The sequence below is a fragment of the Uloborus diversus genome, chromosome 7, assembly GCF_026930045.1.
Source record: "Uloborus diversus isolate 005 chromosome 7, Udiv.v.3.1, whole genome shotgun sequence".
NCBI classification, from domain to species: Eukaryota; Metazoa; Arthropoda; class Arachnida; order Araneae; family Uloboridae; genus Uloborus; species Uloborus diversus.
The window spans coordinates 9,812,376-9,836,619 of NC_072737.1; the positions used below are offsets into that span (position 1 = coordinate 9,812,376).

The 24,244-nt window shown below is 33.3% G+C and overlaps 1 protein-coding gene across 1 annotated transcript in view; it reads left to right on the forward strand.

Annotated features, from left to right (window-relative positions):
* The first annotated feature begins 9,678 nt into the window (after positions 1 to 9,678).
* LOC129226228 (cadherin-86C-like) overlaps positions 9,679 to 24,244 on the forward strand; it is a 67,922-nt gene continuing 53,356 nt past the window's right edge. Inside the window, 6 exon segments of the mRNA XM_054860827.1 lie at positions 9,679 to 9,770; positions 12,988 to 13,056; positions 14,830 to 14,975; positions 17,561 to 17,605; positions 17,851 to 17,943; positions 20,504 to 20,716. Of these exon segments, the coding sequence (XP_054716802.1) occupies positions 9,719 to 9,770; positions 12,988 to 13,056; positions 14,830 to 14,975; positions 17,561 to 17,605; positions 17,851 to 17,943; positions 20,504 to 20,716 (618 nt within the window). The 5' untranslated portion in view covers positions 9,679 to 9,718.

Consider the following 24,244-nt stretch of genomic DNA (forward strand, 5'->3'; position numbering starts at 1 on the left):
TCTGGCCTGGGGTTAGTTTGGTGGGATAAGCTTCCTTATTGTTGCCAAAAACCAAAATGACTAATAGTGATGATAAAGATCAGAGTTTTAATGAAGTTTACGAATTAATTTCGTCTGAACTTAATTTTGAAATCGAAAAGTTTATTTCAAACCCCAGTAAACACCAATCTTCTAATTTCAGGGGGGAAAACATTTCCACTGTGTAATAAGGGGGTTACAATTCTTTTCACGGAAAGAAATATACCTAAATGGGTATCTCTTCTTACTTAAGGGGGTCCGTGATACAAAAATCGTCAAATTTTACAATTTTTTAAATCAAATTTCTCCGTTTTTTTCTGCTTAAAAGGACGTTTGAATCTTCTTTCGTTCTTAATTAGAACAAAAGATATAATTATTTTTGTTGCATGCATTTAACTAATATTATACTTAACTTTAAAACTTTAAATGCCTTTTTCTCCTGAATGCAATTTTTCCCGATTTTTTGCATTCAAAACTCTTATAAATCATGAACGGATAAAAATAAAGTAATGAAATTTAGAGCATATCTTTTTCGAACAGTTTACTTCAATTTTTATCCGGCAAATTTGAAAAAAAAAAAAAAAAAAAACGTTTTCTGCAAAAAAATATTAATCTTCGGCAGTAGTTTTTTCCTGACTGGAAAAGACAACATGTGCTATTACATAGTTAAAATATTACGACATTGGTGGCGCTAATTGCAGAACAAATGTTTCACCATTTTACTTTGCCCAGCTATTTCACTTTGTCAGACACTCTAGAACTATTTCTTCAAATAGTGTCTTGATTTTGGATGAAAGGCATCTAAAATAGGAGTTAGGCGTTTCTCTGGGCAAAGTTTTTAGTCATAACTGTTCGTTTCTGCATAAGCATGACCTCACCGGGATCGGCAATGGGGTTACCTACTCTTAAAATAAGGAGCTCTGGGGACATAAACTGCTCAACCCCCACCCCCTTACCCCTCTTCTCTACGGCCGAGATTCACGATTTTTTGAGCAATCACGATTGCTTTTTGCTTTCATTTGACTGTTTTTTGATGTCCTATGATTTTATTTTCCCCCCGCCACCCTCTGCAGAATCACCGTCGACCGGCTCCTCACGATGCTGCTCCTACAGCGAAAACCGTCTCCAGGTTGCATCCACGCGCATACATACACAACTACACACACACACATGCACACCCACACACAAACACATACACCCACACGCAAACACATACACGCACACTCATACATACAGACACCTACACGTACACACACACAAACACACACATACACAAAACTACCCACACATTCATGCCTGCACACAGACACAAACACATATGCCTACACACATATACATACCCCTCCCCCACGCACACAAAAACTCATGCACACAACTACCCACACACTCATGCCTACACACATACACATACCCCCTACACACAACCCCCTACACACAAACACACACGCCTACATACACACTCGTGATTGCGAAAAACATAATTTGAATACAAGATGACAAAATTTAAATTAATTTGACTTTTTTTTTGATGTTCATTTCTATATTTTCCCACTAGTAAATAACCTGATATTAGTCTCTTCTTTCTGCTCCCTAATTTCAGACATCAACCCAAAGCAAATCTATCTCTATAGTAAGTCCAAATGTAAGTGCCTGGCTTAGAGTGGAACGACCTTGGGGTGGTGAAAAACAACACGCTAGCCTCTGATGGTATTGAAAAATCTTTCCCCCTTACATACATCGATTCTCCAAATGATTTTCAGTTGCACGCATTTTAACACGCAATGCCCGTGAACTCGACACTTTTCTACGACCGCTTAAATTATAAACATGTGAGTGAAAACCGTAATGCCGTGAGGCTAGGACAGTCGATACGGAATGATTATTAACCCATTTATTTGAAGCAGAATCAATAAATTTCTAGTATTTCGTAATTTTAAATCGATCAGTTTCATTCATTGATAAGAATAGTAAGAAAATAACTGAAAGGGAGATTCATAGGCAATTTGTCAGTCTTGGAGAAATACGCTTTAATATAAAAATATTTTATTTTTCTGTAATTATTTAATTCAAGATGTTTATATTGAAAGATATAATGAGAAAGTACGTATACATGCACTTTTTATCTTGAAGATTTACTGAGCACAAAGTATTTTTCTTCCTTTATTAAAAACCTAGCTCTAATTTTGAACTATTTTTGTTCGCAAGGGTCCATAGAAATCTAAATTTATATTTAATAATTTCAAATCGACCAGTTTTTTCAGTGATGGAACATCCAAAAAAAAAAAAAAAATTAAAAAGTGATAGAAAAGCAATTTGTTAATATTTGAAAAATACCCAATGCCATTTAAGCGTTTTATTTAACTATGGTTGATTAGTTAAAAGAAGTCTAGGTTTACACATTCTCATTAAATCAAAATTTAAGAATTCTTTCACTTATTGCCTTTAACATTTACTGAATGCAAAGAATTTTCTCTCAGTTTTCTTAAAAGCAATCCAAAAATTTGAACCAAATCCATTCAGTATCCGTTGAGTAGTCTCAAATCTATCTGTCTAATTATCTGGCCAAATGATAAGAACAATGTAAAAAAACGTTTTCAGTTTGCCAATCTGGAAAAAAAAAAATGTTGCACAAAACACTATTTTACGGTAATTGCATTAGTAAAAAAGCACAAGCAATCTTTGTAAAGCGAATAAATTATACCTACAATATTTAAAAAAAAAAAAATTAAATTGACAGCATTTGTCTTTTGCTGTCTCAAATCTCATGCTTGTTTAGGCCAGTAAGATCAAGAAATAGTTCGTACTAGAGATAAAAAGCAGCTTCAACATTACTGCAGCAGAAAAAATGCAAATAGTTACATGCGTGTATTCCGTGGTTTGCTTTAAAGAAACTTTTTTTTATCAATGCAATTGGTTTAGGTTTATGGTTGCGAAAACGTTTACAAAATTATAAAAACGAACGAAAATTTTAGCGGATGTTCCTTTGTAAGATCCCTTTCGTAAGATTATGTCATTTGCATCGAATATGGGGCTTATTTTAACCCCGAAACCCGTGTATGTATTATGCAATCGTTAGAAATCTTTGTTTCACTAACATTGATTTTAGTAATTTAAAAACAATTAGTCAGAAACGAATCTAGTACACTTTTTTAGTACAGCAGTATTGGTTTGTGTAACAAATGCGCTGTAATTTTGCTTTCTTTTTTGCAATTTTAACACGTATTCTCTAAAAGTTAAAAGAATATGTGATAAACTAATTAAGGTCATTCAAGGTAATTTTGAGCGAAAATTTCTCTCTTTGAAACTGGGGTCCACTCGTATTTTTAAAATCTAATTTCATCCTCTATAAATTTCAATGATCATATGATAAACAAATTAGAGTTACTCAATATAACTTTGAGCCTCATGTTTCCTATTTAAAACTGTCCCATATACATTGAAACAATCTAATTTTATTCCTTATAACACTGTCAAATTTTTATGATTGTATACTAAACTAATGAGAGTTATTTAAGGTAACTTTGAGCCATAAATTCTCCGTCTGAAACTGTTCAAATAATCTAATTGTATTCCTTATAAAACTCCTAAACTTTAATGAGCATGTGACAAACTTATTAGAGTCATTCAAAGTAACTTTGAACCACAGTTTTTCTCTTTTGAACTGTTTTTGAACTTAAAAATCTAATTTTATTTGTTGGTATAAAACGGGGGTAATACTCCTAAAAGTGGAAAAATAATGTTTGTAAACGTTTAAAAATGCACCTATTGTACTTCATAACGTCACAAGTTTTCTATCATTTATAATACTGCACAGAATATTGCAAAACAGAAAACGAAATTGCAACAACTACAAAACTGGTTTCCAGAGTCACTTGAGCAATGAATAACTAGCTGACTCGCGAAAAGCATTGCCAGCAGGAACTAAAAATCCGTTTTTATATGTGTGTGTGTGTGTGTGTGTGTGTGTGTGTTTTTTTTTTTTTTTTTTCTGGAAAATAACCAAGGCGCGAGTTGTTTGTTCATTTTTCGCCGATGGCGGTAAAACAATCTTTGAAATACTCCCTTACTTACGAAATTTGATGAAATATTAAGGAAGTTTTGGAATGCTCGCAAAAAAAAAAAAAAGCTTTAGAATAAGAAGTATTGAATGATGCAATCAGCTTTGCACAATGTTGCGAATCTTTTCTTGTATAACGTGCGTGGAAAACTTGTTTCATAACATTGCCAAGTGAGAGAAGCAGTTGAAGGGGCTCAAAGCCATCCTAAATAATTGCACCTCACCTAGATTTTGGCTTAGATAATTAGTGAAAAGTATTTTGAAAAAAACCAAACTCATTTCCATATTTTTACTGCATTGATATCTATCACATTTTATCTTTAAATTATTCATTTCTAAGCAAAAAAAAAAAGATTTATAATAGTATTGTGTTTTTAAAATTTTTAACACAATAGTTATTTAAAAGAAAATTCTAAAACTTTTAAAGCGAAAATTTATATTTTGATATCACAGCAGAAAATTAAAGTATTTACTTCCATGAAAACCTAAAAATCTCAATGGTATTAAAATTATTTAGCTTTCGCTACCATCGTCATATTAATGCTTTTGCAGATTATTAATGCTCAGAATTTTGAAAGAAATTCTGACGAATCAAAATTTCAGTACAGGTTTTTTTTTTTTTTTTTTTGTTACTAGTTTGTTATTATAAAATTGTTAAGAAAATATGAGTGTAAATAGTGTTGTACATTTAAAGAACATTTATTCAAATTTCTGATTTTGCATGCGTTCTGAGAGATTTCATTCTTTTATGACTGTAATTTGTAATATTTGCAAATAGATAAAATTCCGTGCGTTTCAAAATTCAGTGTTTCTTACTTCCATTGTAATATCGATCACTAGATTTTTTTTTCAATTGTTAAACAAATTAGTTTCCTTTAAAGAAACTTCCTCTTTGGCCCCAAAATTTCTCCAAAACATTTTACGCCTCATATTAAAAAAATATCCGATTTTTCATCTTGTTGACGGAATTACCGTGGCTATGCTTCATTTCTATTTAAATAAAAGTTATGTAACTGCGATATAAAAACAGGAGGTACATAATCACTAATATAATATTACTAGAACGAGAATATTTTTGAAAAACTTCCGAGGACCCCCCTAAAATATCATTAGCTGTGGCCTCAACTTGATACACACTCATCCTTAACGCCACTTTCAAGTCTCGTCATTAAAATTTGAAAAAAAGAAAAACAAAAGCTCAAATTTTGATAAACCATAAAATTCTAATTTAAAGAACATGTCTCCGAATCTCAATCATTTTCATGACAGCTATTTTCAGAATTTTGCACTGCATTCCACTCTATAAAACAACCACAAAACAAAACATCAAAATTTATAGGTGGGAAAACAAAACAACGACGTAACCTCTTTTCAGTGTTGACGATCCAATTAACGATGTTTCCATTGGACCACTGCTCCTGACGACATCATCGACTGTCATTACGTCACTTTCGCTCGAAACGTCACTCTCGATGAAATGACCGCATCATTATCGAAACGGTGAGAGAGCAAAGGCATTACGAGATATTTCTTCCTCGTTAACAATAGTATTTTGGGTTACTTTAGCAGTAGATTTTTTTAGTCGGCGTAAATAATGTAGGAGGCGTGTTTCACTTCCTAGTGTACTAGTACAGATTGACTTCCGGGACAACTTTACCCAATCGCCTGAATGTATAACAAAAGAGATGAAGACAAAATGATTGCCTCTGTGGATATTTTCTGCGTTGAAGTGAATTTGTTAATCAATGAAATTTACAGTAGCAAAATATCTGTAAGATTGTAACTTGGTAGGAATATCACATTTTTGTAATAAATATTTTTCATGAAAAACAGGAAGTACATCGGGAACTGAGTAAACCTAGTTTTAAGGGAACTATCTTCTGGTTATTGCATGTTCTTGCAGTTCTTTCTAGTTCTATTTTTAATGATTTAGAAACTCAAATGTTAAAGGTAGGTCAAATTGAAAAAATAATATAAGCAAATAAGTTTCATTCATGGTTATATTTATCGAAGAAAAAAAAATGTTCTAGTCAATCTATTCTGTACGCCAGGGGTCTAATTCTAGTGAGAAACTTTTTACGACAGTACCTAATTACAGTTTTTAATCGTAAGGAAAGCCTAATGAGTTCTATTTCACATAATATGCAACACTAGACTATTCCGAATTGTGAATTGTCATCTTCTTTACTAATAATAAAGCTGAAATTTTCTCTGTCAGGATCTCTGTGAGGATCTCTGTCAATCAGGATCTCTGTGACGCGCATAGCGCCTAGAGCATTCCGCTGATTTTTATGAAATTTAGCACAAAGTTACTTTGTAGCATGGGGGTGTGCACCTCGAAGCGATTTTTCGAAAATTCGATGTGGTTCTTTTTCTATTCCAATTTTAAGAACAAAACTATCATAAGATGGACGAGTAAATCACGAAATTATCATAACGTGGAACCGTAACATGGGCACAAGCCAACTGGCGAGAAACGAAATTATCATAACGTGGAATTGTTACATGGGTACAAGCCAATTGGCGAGAAAGTTCACCATAACATCATTTGTTAATATACAGGCGAACCAAAAGAGCTTTTAATTTTTCTATTACGGGCAAAGCCGTGCAGGTACCACTAGTTGATAAATAAATAAGAAATAAGAACAATTATTAAGAAAATGAGACTCACACTCAAGAGATTCTCAAAAATAAAAGCGTCATAAAGAAAGAATATTTACGCTAGGAAACTTCATTCAGCAGAAAAAATTAAACAATTTCATTTGTAAAATAATATAAATATCTGATATCCGCCTGAGCATTATTTTGGGTATGCTCAAAGTTTTTGGGTATGCAAAGCTTTTGGGTATGCTCAAAGTTTTGGTATGCCCTCTCATTTGTTTTTTGTGAAGCTCTTAAAGAACGAAAGATTTAATAAATTGTCGATCCATGTACCAACGACACTCTAAGGTGTCGTTGGAAGAAGCGAAAGGTGCCACGAAGGGTCCACGATTTCAATATATATAGAAAGAGACATAGTCTAGGATGCTTTGAAACGAGCTGATGTGTGCGTCACATGACTTCCTTTTACTCCAATTTAATGTCATTTTCTCATTATTGGCAGTTTGAATATGATTCAATAGTTTACTCTCTAAATATCACCAACAGTGGCCAAATTAAAACCAGATTAAAAAAAAAAAAATTTTTTTTTAAATCGCCAAATTTTTCGTCAAGTTGGCGACTAAACTTGGCGACCAAAAGACTAGCGATATATCGCCAAGTGTCCGCCAAATTATAACACCACTTGAGCTTACATCAAAATTAACAATGATTTCCCCCAAAAAAGGTGTAAAAGACCCCCTTTGGTGCATCCGAATGCAACCAAAAAGGAAGGTGCACAATTAGACCCCACTAGGAGTCTGAGTATCAAGTTTCAACTTTCTAGGACATTCCGTTCTTGAGTTATGCGACATACATACACACATACGCACATGCATACGTAAATACAGACGTCACGAGAAAACTCGTTGTAATTAACTTGGGAATTGTCAAAATGGATATTTCGGGTGTCTGTACGTTCCTAAGCATATATCCACGTGTGGTCGGGTTGAAAAATAAACTCAACATTCATTCGGGGGTGAGCAAAATGGAAATTAAGGCCGATTTTCGAGTGAAAATTTTTTCGCGAATACAATACTTCCTTTTTTGTAAAAGGAAGTTAAAACGTTAATTCTTCGATGGAGTTATAAATAAGAAAAGTTTGAGAACCTCTGATCTACAGTACACGAATTGCAGGTTGTATTATTGCATTAAAATCAGAGAAGAAAATGTTTCTTTAAACATGTTAAATCGCCATATCACAAATAATGTTAATTAAGTGTTTTTTTGTGAGTGTTTCCGTAATACATGATAAAACTACCAAAAAACGGCATCATTTTGAAGTGCTTTTTCACCACCATTGATTAAAAAATTAAATTATTTACATTTTGACTATTTTTCGAAAAAATATCATTAACAAAAATCAGAATTTCGAATTACCGTTGTGGAGTGCGAATGCTTGGCAGGGGCCAACTAGTTTTCACAAATAAAAAATGACTTGAGCATAAATAACACGTTTCTACATGAATCCCCCCTCTTGAAACTAAGAATACTAATTACTCTGCTTTGGCAATCTTGACTGAAAAGAAACTGCAATTCAAGGATTAGGAAACTTTTTTCTGAAAACAAAATGGTATTGGTAGCACAACGTCATGCAGAAGCAAGACACACAAAATATTATGTAGGAGTGATAACAGTACTTGTCAACAAGTAGTACACCAACAGTACTTGTTGTACAAGTCAATAAGTTACGAAGAAAGCATTTCACAATTATGGTAATCTGACGCTTAGAACTTTTAATCTTATTTTTTTGTGTCCATGTGCAAAAGCAAAAGGACAAATAAATAAATAAAACTTTTCAATCTCATTTCTAAAAAAAAATAAAGTTTTTCAAATCAAGAACTGCAATTATCTAACTATTCCGTTTCCGTATTCCTAAAACTTAACACTTTGTGTGCATACCCTTTTTATATTTTTCTTCAAATTCGGATTGAATACTATTATCAGTTCAGGGATTACCAAATAAGCCTTCATATACTTTTCGCATCAGTTTATTACGTTAATATAGCATAAGCTTTCTCTTCGCGTGATTTGTACTTTTGGAAAAAGAAAGAGACGAGATTTTATTACTTTTAATTAAAATGGTACTTTTGTTACAAATGAGTAATTTCACTTAAACAAAATTGCAGAACAAATGGAAGCATTTCATTGCAACTTTCGGAAGCATTGATAAATTGAAATGTAGTAAATTGTTTGTGTTATCATATATAATTCGATGGTTTTATAGCGAAAATACATTAAATAAGAAAGTTTACCTTTTTGCCTCAATGGTACAGTAGATATAGCGTATATTTCTCGTATCTAAATCAGTTGGTTAATTTTGCAAAATCATTCAAGTTCTTAATGGATTTTTTTTCAAAAAATAGGGCTGCGTTTCCGATGGACTTTGACGTAACAATCATTGTTATGTGGCTAATTTTGGAGTACATATTTAGTAAATAGGTTCACGTGACTGTTGGGAGCAAACAAAAGAAAAAGCCACTGAAATCGGTTACCTAAAGCTGAGGTCGAAGTGAGATCAATAAGCAATCTTCTTTATTGCTCAGTTTTTAGATTAAACGTAAGCAAATCCAGAAAATAATAAACAAACAAATGTAGCACTAGAAAAAAAATCTTTTTTTTTTCTTTGTGTTTTTTTTTTCAATGACATCCCTGACATTATTTTGCATAATGTGTATTACTAGAATGCTGCATATCGATTTTTTAAGTGCGGAACATTAATTGTTTTTCCAGGATGCTGCGCATCAATTTTTTAAGTTTAAATATTGAATTATTTTTCCTGGTTGCTAAATGTTAACTTTTTCAGTGCGAATAATGAAGAGTTTTTCTTGGGTTCTACTAATCAACATTTCAAGTGTGAATCATGAATTGTTTTTCTGCGATGCTGCATGTTAAGTGCAAATCATGAACTGATTTATTATCATTTTCCAGTTGATATTCCTGTGGCACTGAGGAGTGTCTCCGCAGCCGGAGAATGAGGCCTCGTCGGCGGCGGGAAGCCTGAATATGATCCTGAGCCTGTGCCTGATACTCATGGCCTTCGTCAACGCCGCTACAGGTAAGGCTGGGACAAAGGGCTCTTTGCCTTGGAAAGTTTTATTCACAAAGTTTTACCTACATTACAAATCTATGCATATGTATAAATGAATGCAAATCTTTTGGATTTGTCTGAGTGTTTGCCCATATGTTCACCAAACAAATAAACATCTTACGGCAGATCGTTGCCGAATTTGATACGGAAGCTTCTGAAACTCAGAAATTTACATAGGGCTATAGGGCAGAAATTTACATAAGACACATAGTGGGGCTCGAAATATAAAGTTCCGAAGAGTTCCAATTTGAATTTTGGGACTAAAACTTTTAGGTTGTAAAAAGTTTCAGACAAACTTGAAAGTTCAATTTTTTCCAATCTCTTTGGGATTATTTTTGTTGGCAAGATGTCTGATAATGGTTACGAGGTCACTCAGCTGGAGATTCGGGTGCTGTTGCATCGATGTTGAAAGAAAGGATTAACAATTAGACATTCTGCTGTTGGAATCAAAAAATCGAAGGCACTGTCTTGATTATGCACCATTCGATTACGATTTTTTCCACTCATTGCTCAATTTCTGAAAAAAAGCGGGTTCGAGTCACCAGAAAAAGTTGAAGCGTGTCAAGAGTTGCTTTATTTCGTAGCCATTTGAATTGTACTTTTACCAGATCCGGAGACTTGCAGATCGAAGGCACCAAGCGATTGATAAAAGTCGGGATTTATTTTGAAGAATAGTTGTTGCTTTGAATAAATTTATGAACATAACATTAAATTTTCAACCTTGTTCACGAAATTTTTTTAGAACCTTGTAGCCTAAAATTGCTCTTTTTACACGAAAGAATTACCATATCGTTCCGACTTTGTTACTTTTGCAAAGCTTGTCTTAAACTATCTCACTTCAAGTTTACTCTTAGTGCTGAAAATCATATCGTTTGTATTAAAAAAAACAAGATTTATTAGCACCTATTCATTCAACCGGCTTTTATGGTTCTTATAAATCCTGTATTAAATAAAACAGGATTTATAAGAACTTTTTATTCAATGGGCTTTTATTTTGACAAAAGCTGTACACTATTCTTTTTTTCCATAGAATGTGTGAGACTTAAAAGGGGTGAAAAAAAAAATAGCCGACGTGAGATATAAATTTAATTTAATTACTATTTTCAACTTAAATATAGTCTGTCTTTTTCCCTCAGATTTAATGGGATTGTTCTTTTAATACACAATTCAAGTATATTCAAGTATAATGCAATTATTAGGCGCTAAATAAAATGACTGTTTTCCGCACAAAGGAACAGAGGAATCTCAGTATCGTATCGCAAAGCCCAATCGCCTTCCTTAATCGACGGAACCGTGAAAAAATACTAGTAAGAGAAATGAATCATAATATAAATCTGTTCCTTAAAGGTAAAAAGCATTACGTCCAAAATCAAAATTTTGGAAAAATGTTTAAAAATCAGGATTTAAGCACAATCTTACTCAACTTTTTATAACTTCCGTAACAGCATACAGTAAAGAAATAAGAAGGTATTGAGAGGTGTCAACAGCTTTCGCCAAGTGGGACGATATATTCGTTGACTTCTTGAAGGGCATTCAGAGATCCCCCTTAGATAACAATGATACGAAAAATAACATAAAATTATCCTTGGTTTGCCTAAAAAAAGAAATAATCCGCTCATTTGGAATATCATATTGCAATCAAAAAGAGAATCCGTAGCTTGACGCTGTAGGAGCAAGTATATACAAATTTTAACCTTCTATGACTTACTATTTTTGTGTACAATCATTGTTATATTGTTAGCGTGCATTACTCAAAACTAGAAAAAAAAAACATTAAAATGATTCATTGAGAGTAAAATTGCATATTTTGTTTGCCTACAAGTTTACAACATAAAATAATTTCACATATAATGAAAGAAAAAAAAACTAATTCAAATTTGTTTAAGGAAATTAAGCTGGAAAATAATATTAAAATTTGAAAGCTTTTCGTAAAGACAATCCTTTTTTTTTTCATTTTACAAAAAAAGAGAAGAATTCACTACGCTCTTGCGTCATCGTAAAATTTTAAACTAGAAGTATTTTTGTATAATCCCAGTTTTCAGTAGTCTTAGTTTTTTAATCTCTAAAGAATTTTGGGATAATCCGAGTTTTAATCTCTAATCATTTTGTGGATAATCCGAGTTGGTGTGAGCCCCAATTACCTCGAACTTTCGTGACTACACAGTAATTTTATGTTCATGCGCAAAAATTAATCCTGTTCAAATATTATTTAGAGGACGTTCCCAAAAGTTTGGGATAAGCAATATTTTTCATGCCTATTTAGAGAACCATTTTCAAATTGTCTATAAGAGAACTGTGGCATTAACAAGCATCTGAGAAACCCAAAGTTAGTTTTGAATAATCCTGACGCTCTTTTCTGTAACTCAGCCTACATAATAGTAATAATAATAATAATAATAATAATGTACATTTTAATATAGCAAGATTTTGTTAACAGCAGTAGTAGGGTGGTTCAAAAATACATGTAAAAAAAAGGTTCTCCGAGATACCAGGACACCCCTCAATATTTTTACACTCGTGGTTAATATATACTGAAGGAATTTTAACTTCCTATTTCAACTGAAAGAGGGTGCTCAACACCCTCCCCCAAAGTTCCAACGTACGGGGAGGAAGTTACATTGAACTGAAAAAAACATCGGCTACATATTATAATATACACTAATAATATGTATATGCATTGCAATAAAATAATCATTTACAAAAAAAAAACAGCAGGAGAAATTAAATGTTTTCTACATTTTTGGCATTTTCTATGCTACGGCTCATGTTAATTGGAGGGGTCATTTGGCAATGTCTTAAAATTTGAGTAAGAAGCTAAAACTTTTACAGCAGAATACTATTGTTAAGTGTAAAAAAAAAATAGGGGGTCTCCTGGGCTCTAGCTGAAAAAAAGTTTTTTTGAACCACCCTAAGCAATAGTGAAGCTGACAATAATAGAACTTAGAAAAACAGATGTTCAAATTATAAACGTCGACATTGTTTGCGCGTTATTTTTGTGTTCAATTGGTTAACTTTGTAGATATTGAAAATAAATTTCAAAATCTTAAGTATTGAAAATGTTAAAAACCGAAGAAATGTTTGCAGGTATTACTCTTAGTCTAGTTTTGTTGAAGAAGCTGATTTTGTAAAGTGAAAACAAAAATTTAAAAAAAAAATCTGTATTTAATCAGTTTTCATTTTTCAGGAGTGGCCCCAACTATTGACTTATCGCACAATATGAGAATTTTAAAACTTCCCATTGATACCAAAGTCGGTAAGTGCTTCCGTTTTTTTTTAAATTTGAAGTAATATTCAGAGCGAATGCCTGCCTTTAGAGCAGAAACAAAATTTTGAAAATCACATCACAAAATAGACTTGTTTTTTAGGGTTTATGGGATACTTGTTTTTGGGTTGCAAAGAACCAGTGGCACACATAGGAATTTTTCAAAGGGCGGTCTAGGATTTAATGTCCACCATTCTTGTATCACACCCCAGGGCCCCGCCAAATCCTCCCTTGATAATATCAAATGTCTGAAGCAAAAAATTAGAAAAAAATAATTACTGAATAAAAAGTTTTCATTAAATAAGGACATGGGGGAGGGAAAGAGTAATAAATTAATCGAGGGTGATGAGCTGGGGGAGGGGAGGTGTAATAAATTAACCGAGGGTGATGAGGGGAGGTTGGATCCCTTGAACCCCTCCCTTGGGTGTGCCAATGCATGTAACCCAATTGCTAATTGAAAAGGCTTTTAAACTTTCTTACGCAAGTTAAGGATTAAAATAATACTGTTGTGTTGCTGCATGAGTGAAAGGACTTTTTTTTTTTTCAAATACTTAAAAAAAAGCTCTGCTAATGCTGAAACAGGTATAAGCAATTTACTTTGGCAACTACAGTGAATTGCTGTATTCTAACCAGACGTTTAGAAATGTTACATTTGACAACAACATATTCTTCAAGCAATTAATTGTGCAGAAAGCTTAAGACCAATAACAGAGCTGTTGGAATAGCAAAACGTGTATAATAATAATGATAAATTATGTGCTTAACTAAGACATGAAAGATTTAGGCACAGAACCTTGCCGGACTCGTATACCCTCAAATGAATCAGTTATTAAAACCGGTACTTTTAGACGCCTCTCATGTTATAGTCATATATGTTATATTTTATTTCAAAATTACACTGAGTGTCTCAAAGTTGCAGAAAAAGTTCTGCAACGTAGAAAACGTATTAGATTTGTTTATACATTGTAGTACTTATAATTTAATTTCCCGAGAAAGGTTTTTTGATTTTTAATGCGATACATCACATGAATACTTCATAAATTTAATTAATAGAAATTATTTACTATATCATCCTTCCTTCAAGAATATATTATAATATTTTTACGCTTGTGATGTTTAAAAGCTGCAACAATAATGACGGTAGTAAAAATATTTTTCTTTTTAAAAATACTAACATTGTATACCTTGCGGGGCGATAAAATATTACAATTATCTGTTTCCTACCACAAAATTCAAGGAAGGTTACTTGAATTAGCTGATTTAATTACACGAGTTGGTAGGGTCCACATCTCCTTTGTTTGTAAAAGCTACAAATACACCGCCGCCGATTATTTCGATCGGTTTCTCGGCCTCCATAGTGGGCGGTCGAAAATTTTCCGTGCGTGCTAATTGGGACACGCATCGTGGTCACTAAGACACTAAGTTCCCTAAGATCTCCGTACAGATCATAATTTCTGGGATATTGATAAATGGCTATTTCGCTCCTGGTCTGGAGTGAAGTATGATAGTTAAAAGATGAAATTAGGATTATTGATACATGATGCTTACATCCATTGTGTGTTGTCTGAGAGAAGTCTGACCTTCGCCTTAGTTTTGACGTTGCACTCTTCTGTGTAAAAACGGATAGTATTGTATAGTACTCGGTCTCAGTTTTCTGAGTGGTTCAAATCACAACAACATATAAGAGCAGAAATACAACAAAATAAAATAAATTTGAAATTTTGCAAAATTCTACCTTGTAATCCTTTTTCATTTAAATTTCAGGTTCTGTGATCTATCGTCTTCGGGGTTCCGATCCAGACAACAACGTCCTGACTTTTGGAGTCCGGGGTGAGGTTGGAAATAAGCTGCTGGATATCCGGTCCGTAACGGAAACGAGAGCCAATGTCTTCCTCAGATCCGTCCCCACGGTAAAAACATCATTCTGAAAAATGTTTATTTTCTAACATTTGACAGTTTAACATGTGACGACATTTAAGTAAATACAGAATACTATCACAAATCTCAAACATGAAAAATGCGCTCTTGGAAAAACCTGACCAATATTCGAGAATATTTCTATGATTTAAAACATCTCGTTTATTCTGCATTGATTAAATAACATGCATTTCGTACCTTCAGGCGCTCCATGTTTCAACAAAATTTAAGTTGTTTATGATCTGATTATCTGCCCGACGCGTAGTAACGGAATAGAAGTACACTCTGGCTGCGTTCGGAAATAATCCACCGGTTACACCGCGTGGTTAGCCCGGTGTGGTTATGACGTATCTGGAATTTCTCTAGAAAGCCTGGTAGAACAGCTGTATTTCCGAACGCCCGTGGTTACACCGCGGTAGTTCTAGTTCAGCAGAAAGTGACGCTCCAATCAAAACGTAACTTTCGTGATGGGAAAGTCACATGCGTTACCATCAAAACATGAACCATGACCGGATTGGCCAACATAGACTTTGTGATCTCACTAACCGCTTCCACACAGCGGTGCGACAGGTTGCTACCAAGTCGACCGCCAGAAAACGAACGCAGCGTTTCAGAACGCGGTTGAGTGACGTCACCGGTTCCATCGCAACGTTTCCGAACGCTTGCGGTGGCACCGAGGCGACCGATCCTTGTTTCCGAATGCACCCTCTGATTCCTTGAACAGTCGAATAAAATCACTTAGCTACAGAAACCTTAAAGTAACTTCACACATTTGCAAATGACGTCAATTATTCGATGAGCCATCTTGGACTGTTTGATGTTTCAGAGACGTCATTCTTTTCATGTGCCATTACAAACCTTTTAACGTCTCTGCGACGCCACAGTTGAATATAGTACATTAACCTCTTGGCATAATAAATTGTACAAATAATTTCTGTTAATCATAAAAACAGGTACAAGCACTTTATTTTGCAACTACAGTGCAAAAATATATTGTTACCAGATGTTTAGCAATGTTACATTTAACAACATATTTTTCAAGCACTAAGTTGTGCAGAAAGCAGCTTATGACCAATAACAGAGTTATTGGAACTGCGATTTTCATACCCAGGGTTCGAAAATGTCATGATATTTACGAAAATATCCGGTATTTTGATATATACCGGATATTTTGATATAAATATCCGGTATTTTCATTTAACGCAAACTAAAGTTTTCAAAAAAAGTAAAAGCATCCTCAAATCACTCATTTTCTGATATTACTATTACAAAATGTGGACTTAAAAAATTAAGTTTTCTTTCCTTATTTATATTTAATATTTCATTTTACATTTTTATCGATTTTTATGGAGTTAATTTAGCATTAGCTATTATACTCATATTTCTTCTGTTAGCTACTTTTACATAGTTATATAATTCAGAAATAAAAATAAATATGCATTAGTTGGTGCACAGTCGTTAGACATTTTCTTTTTTTCTAATCAACATTTAATATTTAACTAGACACTTTTGATATGACTTAAAATTGTTACATTACTAATAATTTTATGAATATAAAATACTTATGCTACTTAGCTGTATTAATGATGTATTAATACATCATACAAATATACTGCATAACCTTTTGGTTACTTTCAATAGTAAATGAACAATATTATTATGATTAATACAATTTTCATATTGAAAATACCGTAGTTGAAAAAGTAAAAATCGAAAATATCAAAATATCATGATATTTTCAAAATTAATATCGGATATATATCGCGATTTATATCAGGATATATATCGACTGATATATATCGGCGAACCCTGCATAATTAGTTTCATGCTTTCGACTATGAAAAAGTTTCTCTGAATTATAATAGATCTATAATAACATAAGTCCTCGACATACAACGACACCTGAGAGATGTCATTTCTTTCATGCAGATCCGATGAGAGACCTTGTCAGACTAGTCAAAAACTGAGGGCCCGGATATTGTACTGGCCCGGCTCCAAATTGGAATAGTATAAATATAAATTTTATAAATTTTAAGGGGGTAGGGAATCCGACGATTAAACTGGCAATTGACTTGCCGTGGCTCTCTCCTTCCGTGAAATGGTTCTAAATACGCGTCAAAAACTTAGTCATTCGTATTTTTAGGCTTTGATTTGAGAAAAAAATAGCATTGTTAAAATCGGGGGAAAGCAATTAAAAGTTAAAAAAATAATTTAAATGCTTTTTGAGTTTAAATATTCAAGATATCAAACAATCTCCAGGCTAAGAAACCAAAATGACACACGTCTTTTTCTCTCAACCATTTTTCATCTTTGTCTTAGAAAGATAGTTTTGAAATGAATTTTACTCCTAAAAAATGTCAAGGAACTTCCACGCCTTAAAAGAAACTCGAAAAATATTTTTTATTTATTTATTATTATTATTATTATTTTTTTTTTTTTGATAAGTCACATTCTTTCTGAAGAATAGAATCAAAACATGTTATAAAATTTCAAATGTTGTTACTTATTTAATTAAAATCTGTTTTTCTTTTTGAAGATTCATTAACTGTTTTTAAAAAAATGTTATTTGGTCTTTCAGGAACGAGCGTATAAGCTTACAATCTACGTCACAGACGGCATTCAGGTAAGCTATATTCGGATACACTGCATTATATTAAATGAAAATATATAACAAAAAAGTTTTGTTGATTTAAATAAAAAGTTTTAAATGATATTAATTTTTAATGATTTTTAAATGATTAATTTATTTTTCATCTATTATCTATTAATCGTTCGCCACTGTTGGAAAGAAAATCTAACCTTTAACTGAAATACTGTTAATGCGTACTTTAAATTTTTACTTTGTTTTACTGTGATTTTTTTTTCCAGACAACAGAAGTAGAAACCAGTATTATCATTACAAATGCCACCAATCAAAAATCACCTTTTTTAGAGTTCCCACCCCTCATCACAGTTTCAGAGGTAAACATTTGATACTTTTTTAGATGTTACTTTTATAACTGAAAATTTTCTAAGATAAGGATGATAGTCTGAAATTATTTGTTTAGGAAGAAAACTGTAAAAGACGCTTTAGACATTTTGATTTCTTTTATATATATATATAAAAAAACACAGAATAAAATATTGTCGGATTGGTGAAAATAATCGATTATCGAACTCGAACGGAATAACCCCTTTTAACCACCGACTATGTGGTGAAGTGTGGAATATGTGTAACCCTAAAATGATATTTCTTAGACTCGAAACTAATTTTTCACAAATTGATGTATTAAATTTCTAGTATTTTGTAAAATTAATTTAAAGTTGTTCGAATTCAAGAACTCAATTTTTCCGGAATGTCGGACAGCCCACCTGACCAGTAAAGGGCTAAAGTGCACTGAATCCATTGTGACCATTTTTGTAAAATTTCTGTCACTGTATGTGAAGAGTGCACTAAAATTTTAAAACCTATGACTCCGTCGCTTTTACCCCATAATCAATCCGACTTCCACTCTTACTTCGCATCTTTGGCAACAGGTAATTATTGAAAGGGAAAACGAACAACTCCGACTTTTTGCATTTTCATGCTTTAGACTGCCGATTCCGAGTTCATGACTCGGCCTCCGACTCCGCAGTCATGGTTTCTAGTAGCGACACAGCTTCTTCTTAACTAAGTCAAATATTATTTTTCCTATTATAAAATGCTTGTTATTAACATATTAAATATTAATTGAGGTCTACTAACATTCAGTGCAGTATTTATTTAGTTAATATTAAGCTTACTTGTGTTTTAAATACTGAAATCGTTCAGTTCTTCAATCATTACTAAATCACTTACGTATTCTTTTATTAATTAATTAAATTACATTACTTCATTTAATAATTCGCTTTTTTATTCATTCATTTACTGTATCATCCACTCATTACTTTTTCCTCATACGTTAATTAATTTATTTTTTATTAGGTTATTGTTTTGTTAGCTTTTAATTGTCTATTCATTCAGTCAGTCATTTGATCAAAAATATTTTTTATAATCGAATAGAAAATATTTCATTAGAAAAATATTTTTCCCTTGCCCCATGAAAAAAAAAAAAAGAAAAATTTCCACTTTTTTTATAGGGCACAAATTTACTGCCAAAAACTAAAAAGTAATGTTTTAATGAAAGTTAAAGTTAAAATTGTTCTTTCTCTATATACTGCAACTTTCAAAATAAATTTCCAATTTGCTCATTTTGAAAAAGTGCAACATCTCAACTATTTCACTTTACCCCACACTTCCCTTCTTTATTTTTTTATGGTCGAGAGGTCAATGAAATAGTTCAAAAGTGAAGTAAGAAATAACAATGTCAAAAAGCACAAATTGCAGATTACTGCAGACACGTGTTTCGGCGTTACAACGAACGCATTTTTTCAATGCAAAAGATATAAGCTTATGGATGAAAAGACATCCGTCAAGGCCATTTTGTCCGATGTCTTTTCATCCTTAAGCTCATTTCTTTTGCACTGAAAGAGGCGTTCGTTATAACACCGAAACACGTGTCAGCAGTAATCTGCAATTTGTGCTTTTTGACATTGTTATTTCTTACTTCACTTTTCAGCACAAAGGTATTTATTTATCTTTATTCAAAAGTGTTTTGATTACACATTCGGAAGAAACCAAGTGGCCTCGCTGTTCCGACGACTCGCCAATACAGTAGGCGCCGCTTAATGTGATTACTGTTAATGTTATCATTCGCTTAATGTTATCAGAATCACGAAGTCCCGGAACACCTGTATGTTAACACACGTTAAAAAAGTCGGATATTTTAATCAGTGGCTTCGTTTATTGTTATCACTTTTTCATAAACTTTCAATTTTTTCCCCGTTATTGTTCCTCAATTAGCAGAAATACATAGGTAAATCCTGACGAGACTAACTTTCTGTGTAGCATTTTGTGGTTTTTAATAGCAGTTCAAAATTTTTCTAGGAATGAAGCTACAGAAAGTTCGTCCCCAGTGACCACAGACTCCCCCTAAGAAAACTTTCTTTTGCACCGAAAAAAAATTCAGTCGCTGGACATGGCATTGATGATAGGACCTCCGTTGTTGCCATTGCTTTGTAAACTATTACAGAATTGTGTCCAGATTGAAAACAAAGCGAAGTTAATTAAACAACAAGCAAAACCATGCTGGAAAAGATAGAAAATCTGAATGTGCTTTGAAACTGGTTTAGGAATGTCAGGGAAAACGGTCATATTTTACTTCACCTATTACTATGTGATTAAAAATTGCATAATTTAGCTTTAACTTTTTATAATTCATATATTTCCATTCTGTTAATTGAATAATTTATAATTTGAAAGCGCGTATAGTTGAGTCACTGTGATTTTAATTTGAGGTTGCCAAAATAAATGCACCTTAATTGGGAAAGAACCATTATTTTGTGTCTCCTGGATTCTTTTCGGTTATTGTTATTAGTCGGTTATTGTTATCGAATTGTACCTGCCCCAAAGTGATTACATTAAGCGGCGCCTACTGTAATACGTGTTCGTTGCTTTTTGCAGCTGACCCAAGAGAAGGAAGTGATAGGAGACCTGGTGGTGAGGAAGAGAAACAGCAGCAGCCTCCCGGTGCTCTTCGAAGTCGAAGGTTCGGACAAATTCGCCATCCGTTATGTCATCAGTCCCCTCAAGGAAGCCACCAAGGCGGAGATCTTCCTCGTACAAATGTTGGACTACGAGAAACAGAACCTATTCACGCTCACAGTCTACGCCTTGGTACGATAATTCCTCTGCTTTCACACAAGCAATTCACATTTTTAGCTTTTTTTTTTGGGGGGGGGGCAATCAGGATTGCTTATTGTTCTCATTTGACAGTTTTGAATTCCTATCATTTTATTTTTCCACCAGCACCCTCTGTCGGCACCACCGTCGCATCGACCGGCCTCACGATGCTGCTCCTCTTGCGAAAACCGTCTCCAGGTTGCGTCCATATCCTACACACACACTCATGCCTGCACACAGACACAAACACACACTCCTACACACACATACACACACTCATGCCTGCACACAGACGCAAACACATATGCCTACATACACACACACATACACGAACGCCTACACACACGCACGCGTACACAAAACATGCACACACATCCATGCATACATACACACACACTCACACACATGCGCCTACACAAACACACACGTATTCATACACACACGCTCGTGATTGCAAAAAACATAATTTGAATTCAAGATGCCAAAAATTCATTTTTTTTTTTTTTTTTTGCAGTTAACTAACATTTTTGCAGCAAAATAAAATTTCTAATTGTTTAAAAACTTCAAATTTGTACTTCACAACATCACAAAGTGATTTATAATATTGCAGAGAATATGAAACTGTATGAAGAGCAATCTCAATAACTTCAAAAATAGCTTCCAAACATTAGTTACCTCTTCTGTAATTACCTCTAAATTAATGCTGTAATAAGCCGCGTAAATGCTGCCTACATTTGGTTTGTAAACTAAGGAGTGGAAAATTTATTGCTTGGACAGTGCAGCATACGACCTTCTAGTACCTTTTATAAGTCGAATATACTAAAATAATTTAAATGGTGAAAATCTAACAAACATGGCTCAACGTTACGATAAATAACTAAGTCTTGAATTTTGCGTAGGCAATTTACGCTCTACGATTGTTTATACGTAAATCTGAGGGTTTTTCAGGTGGTAGAATCAATATCGAACGGAAAAGTAACGTATTAAAGGTATCCAAAGTGACATAAAAATAACTAGAATTCTACTTTTTAACAGCACTATCATGGAAAGTACAGTAGAAACTCGTTTATCCGGGCCGTCGTTTTCCCGGATCAAATTTGTAGCTTAAAAAAAAACTATGTTTAGATACATGATTTTTATAAATTATGAAAGTAAGAACGCAACAGTGAGTAGCACACCGAGCATTCTACATTTATTTCAATTAAATGCAGAGCTCCTACATAGATTGTGCAATAAGTTATGGTAATCTAACAAATGCGACTGCAGGTAAGCTATAATGATAAAGCATTAGATTGACCGTGCTTTTAGAACAATTTTTGTTAAGGAATTATGTGAAAAATTGTTTTCATATTTTTAATGTCTTTATTTTGATGTAATTTTGATGCAAAGTACGATTTTTTTTCGTAATAAACAATAAGTCTTCTTATTTAGGAATTTACTTTGCTTATTACCCATACTATCTGGATTATCGATCATTCGAAACACTTTTAATCCTAGCTAGTCCGCAAACGATAGGTTTTACTGTACATGAAAAACGGTCAACTCTGGAACTTTTTACACGAATGTTTGAGCAAGCATTTATATGCGCTTGAATCAAATGACAATGTTCCCCAAAACAAGAGTTAAATTTATTCGCAATTTCGTTGTTGTTTTCGAATTCAATTCACTCCCCGAATTTGTTGCAGAAATTTTATGATGAAAATCCGCCAGTGTCTGTTAACGAATTATTCTTATGAGATTAATTTTTTAAATCTACCTCAGACGTTTAGATATTTGTTTAGCAAAAATATTGATTGCATAATATTTAGGAAATGCATGGTATAATTTATACTTAAAAACTAAAAAAGATGATTTTGATTCGCAGATTTGGTACGAGTTTTCACCATTATTCGATCAATCTTTGACTTAAAAACAAACATTTAGTTGTCCTATTTTAAAATCTTTCAATTTTTAAAATATTTCATTTTCAATTTCGTTAAACTCTGCTTAAGTAAAAAAAATATTTTATTCAGAAGAATCAAATGTACAGAATTTTTGTCTGATATAATTATTTTCTTGATTCAGTTAATGTCTCTATGTCTTTCGACTCGCCCTAGAGCATATAATACTACGTATTTTGTTTATTTTACTACAAAGTTGTATTGCAAAAGTAAGATAACGCGTTTTTATGTTTTTCAGTGTTTCCAAATCCGCAATCAAATGCAATAAAGAACATCAGATACCAATAATCAAAAAGAGGAATAGTTACTTACCTCTACTTGCCGATATTTAAGTATCAAAAATGTCATATATTCTAAGCTCCAGAAGTGTAAAAAAATTTCTATCCAATATCGAATACATTTCACGATACTGTAATCTGTGAGAGCTATTTTTTTCTAGTATTTCAAAGTAAAACTTCTACTTTCTAAACATACTGATAACGTTTGACACAAACACGCTCATTTAAGTAAAATTAAAAAAGAATTCACAATCACATAATTCAATAGAAGTGATTTTAATACACATAAACAGATAACGCCCACCGAAATCAACACACTGGTGAAGTGTATATTGCGTTGGGACTGTTGCCAACGCAATATTCAAGTAACAATGGATGATCTCAACTTCAGCAGGAGTTAGCATGCAGAAGAATTTCAATTGGGACTGGGGGTGATTGGGTTTTGGTGTCAATAGCTAAAAGGAAGTTCAGCATTTTGGCAAATTCTCAGTTTCGAACATTCAGGTGCAACATATGAAAGTCAATTTCGAGATTGCAACAGTATATTAGTTAATGATAACGGTCGTAACACCATGAGTAGCTAGTAGATGGATGATATCTTTAATCATATTTATACAGAAGCTAAACAGTTTCGCATACATAGAGGACTACGTATAAAGCGCTTTGACTCCTGACGCACACACACAGGAATGATTCGCAATACAATAAAAGAAAATGACACCCAGGGCACCGGCGGAACTCGAACCCACGACTTCGGCTTTGCAGACGAAGCTTTTACCAGAGAGCCACGGAGGCACGACAATAGTATTCATGTTTCGGTTACCTGGTTGTTAATTTTTCTTCTTAACTAGAAAGTCACCCGTCAAGGTATGACGGATGAAAATTGCTTCTGCATTTGAACGAAGCCCTTGCCTGTTTGGTGATATTTTGAAAGTTGAAATTTTAACCGTTACTCCAGTGAATAAAACCTAAACTCCAGTAGGTAGCGCTCATTGTTGACCATTGTTTCGTTTCTTCCTTCCCTGCATTGACACAGTCTTACCAGTAAAACAGTCAAGTGACCAAATCGTGTTCAGTCTTGTCACGGTAAAGCCTTTCCCTGCGCGTTAAACGTTACCAAAACCTATTATGAATTGATCATGCCGTGGGGCAAGTTTCATTGTTGAATCTCGCTAGTTACTCGATCATTGGTTATTATATATATGAGGATGCGGGGACATGAGATGGTTTGATGCATGGAGACTTTTCGTGATGTGGTACATATTTCATGTATGACAAAATGTACGATTTATGAGTTTTTTTTT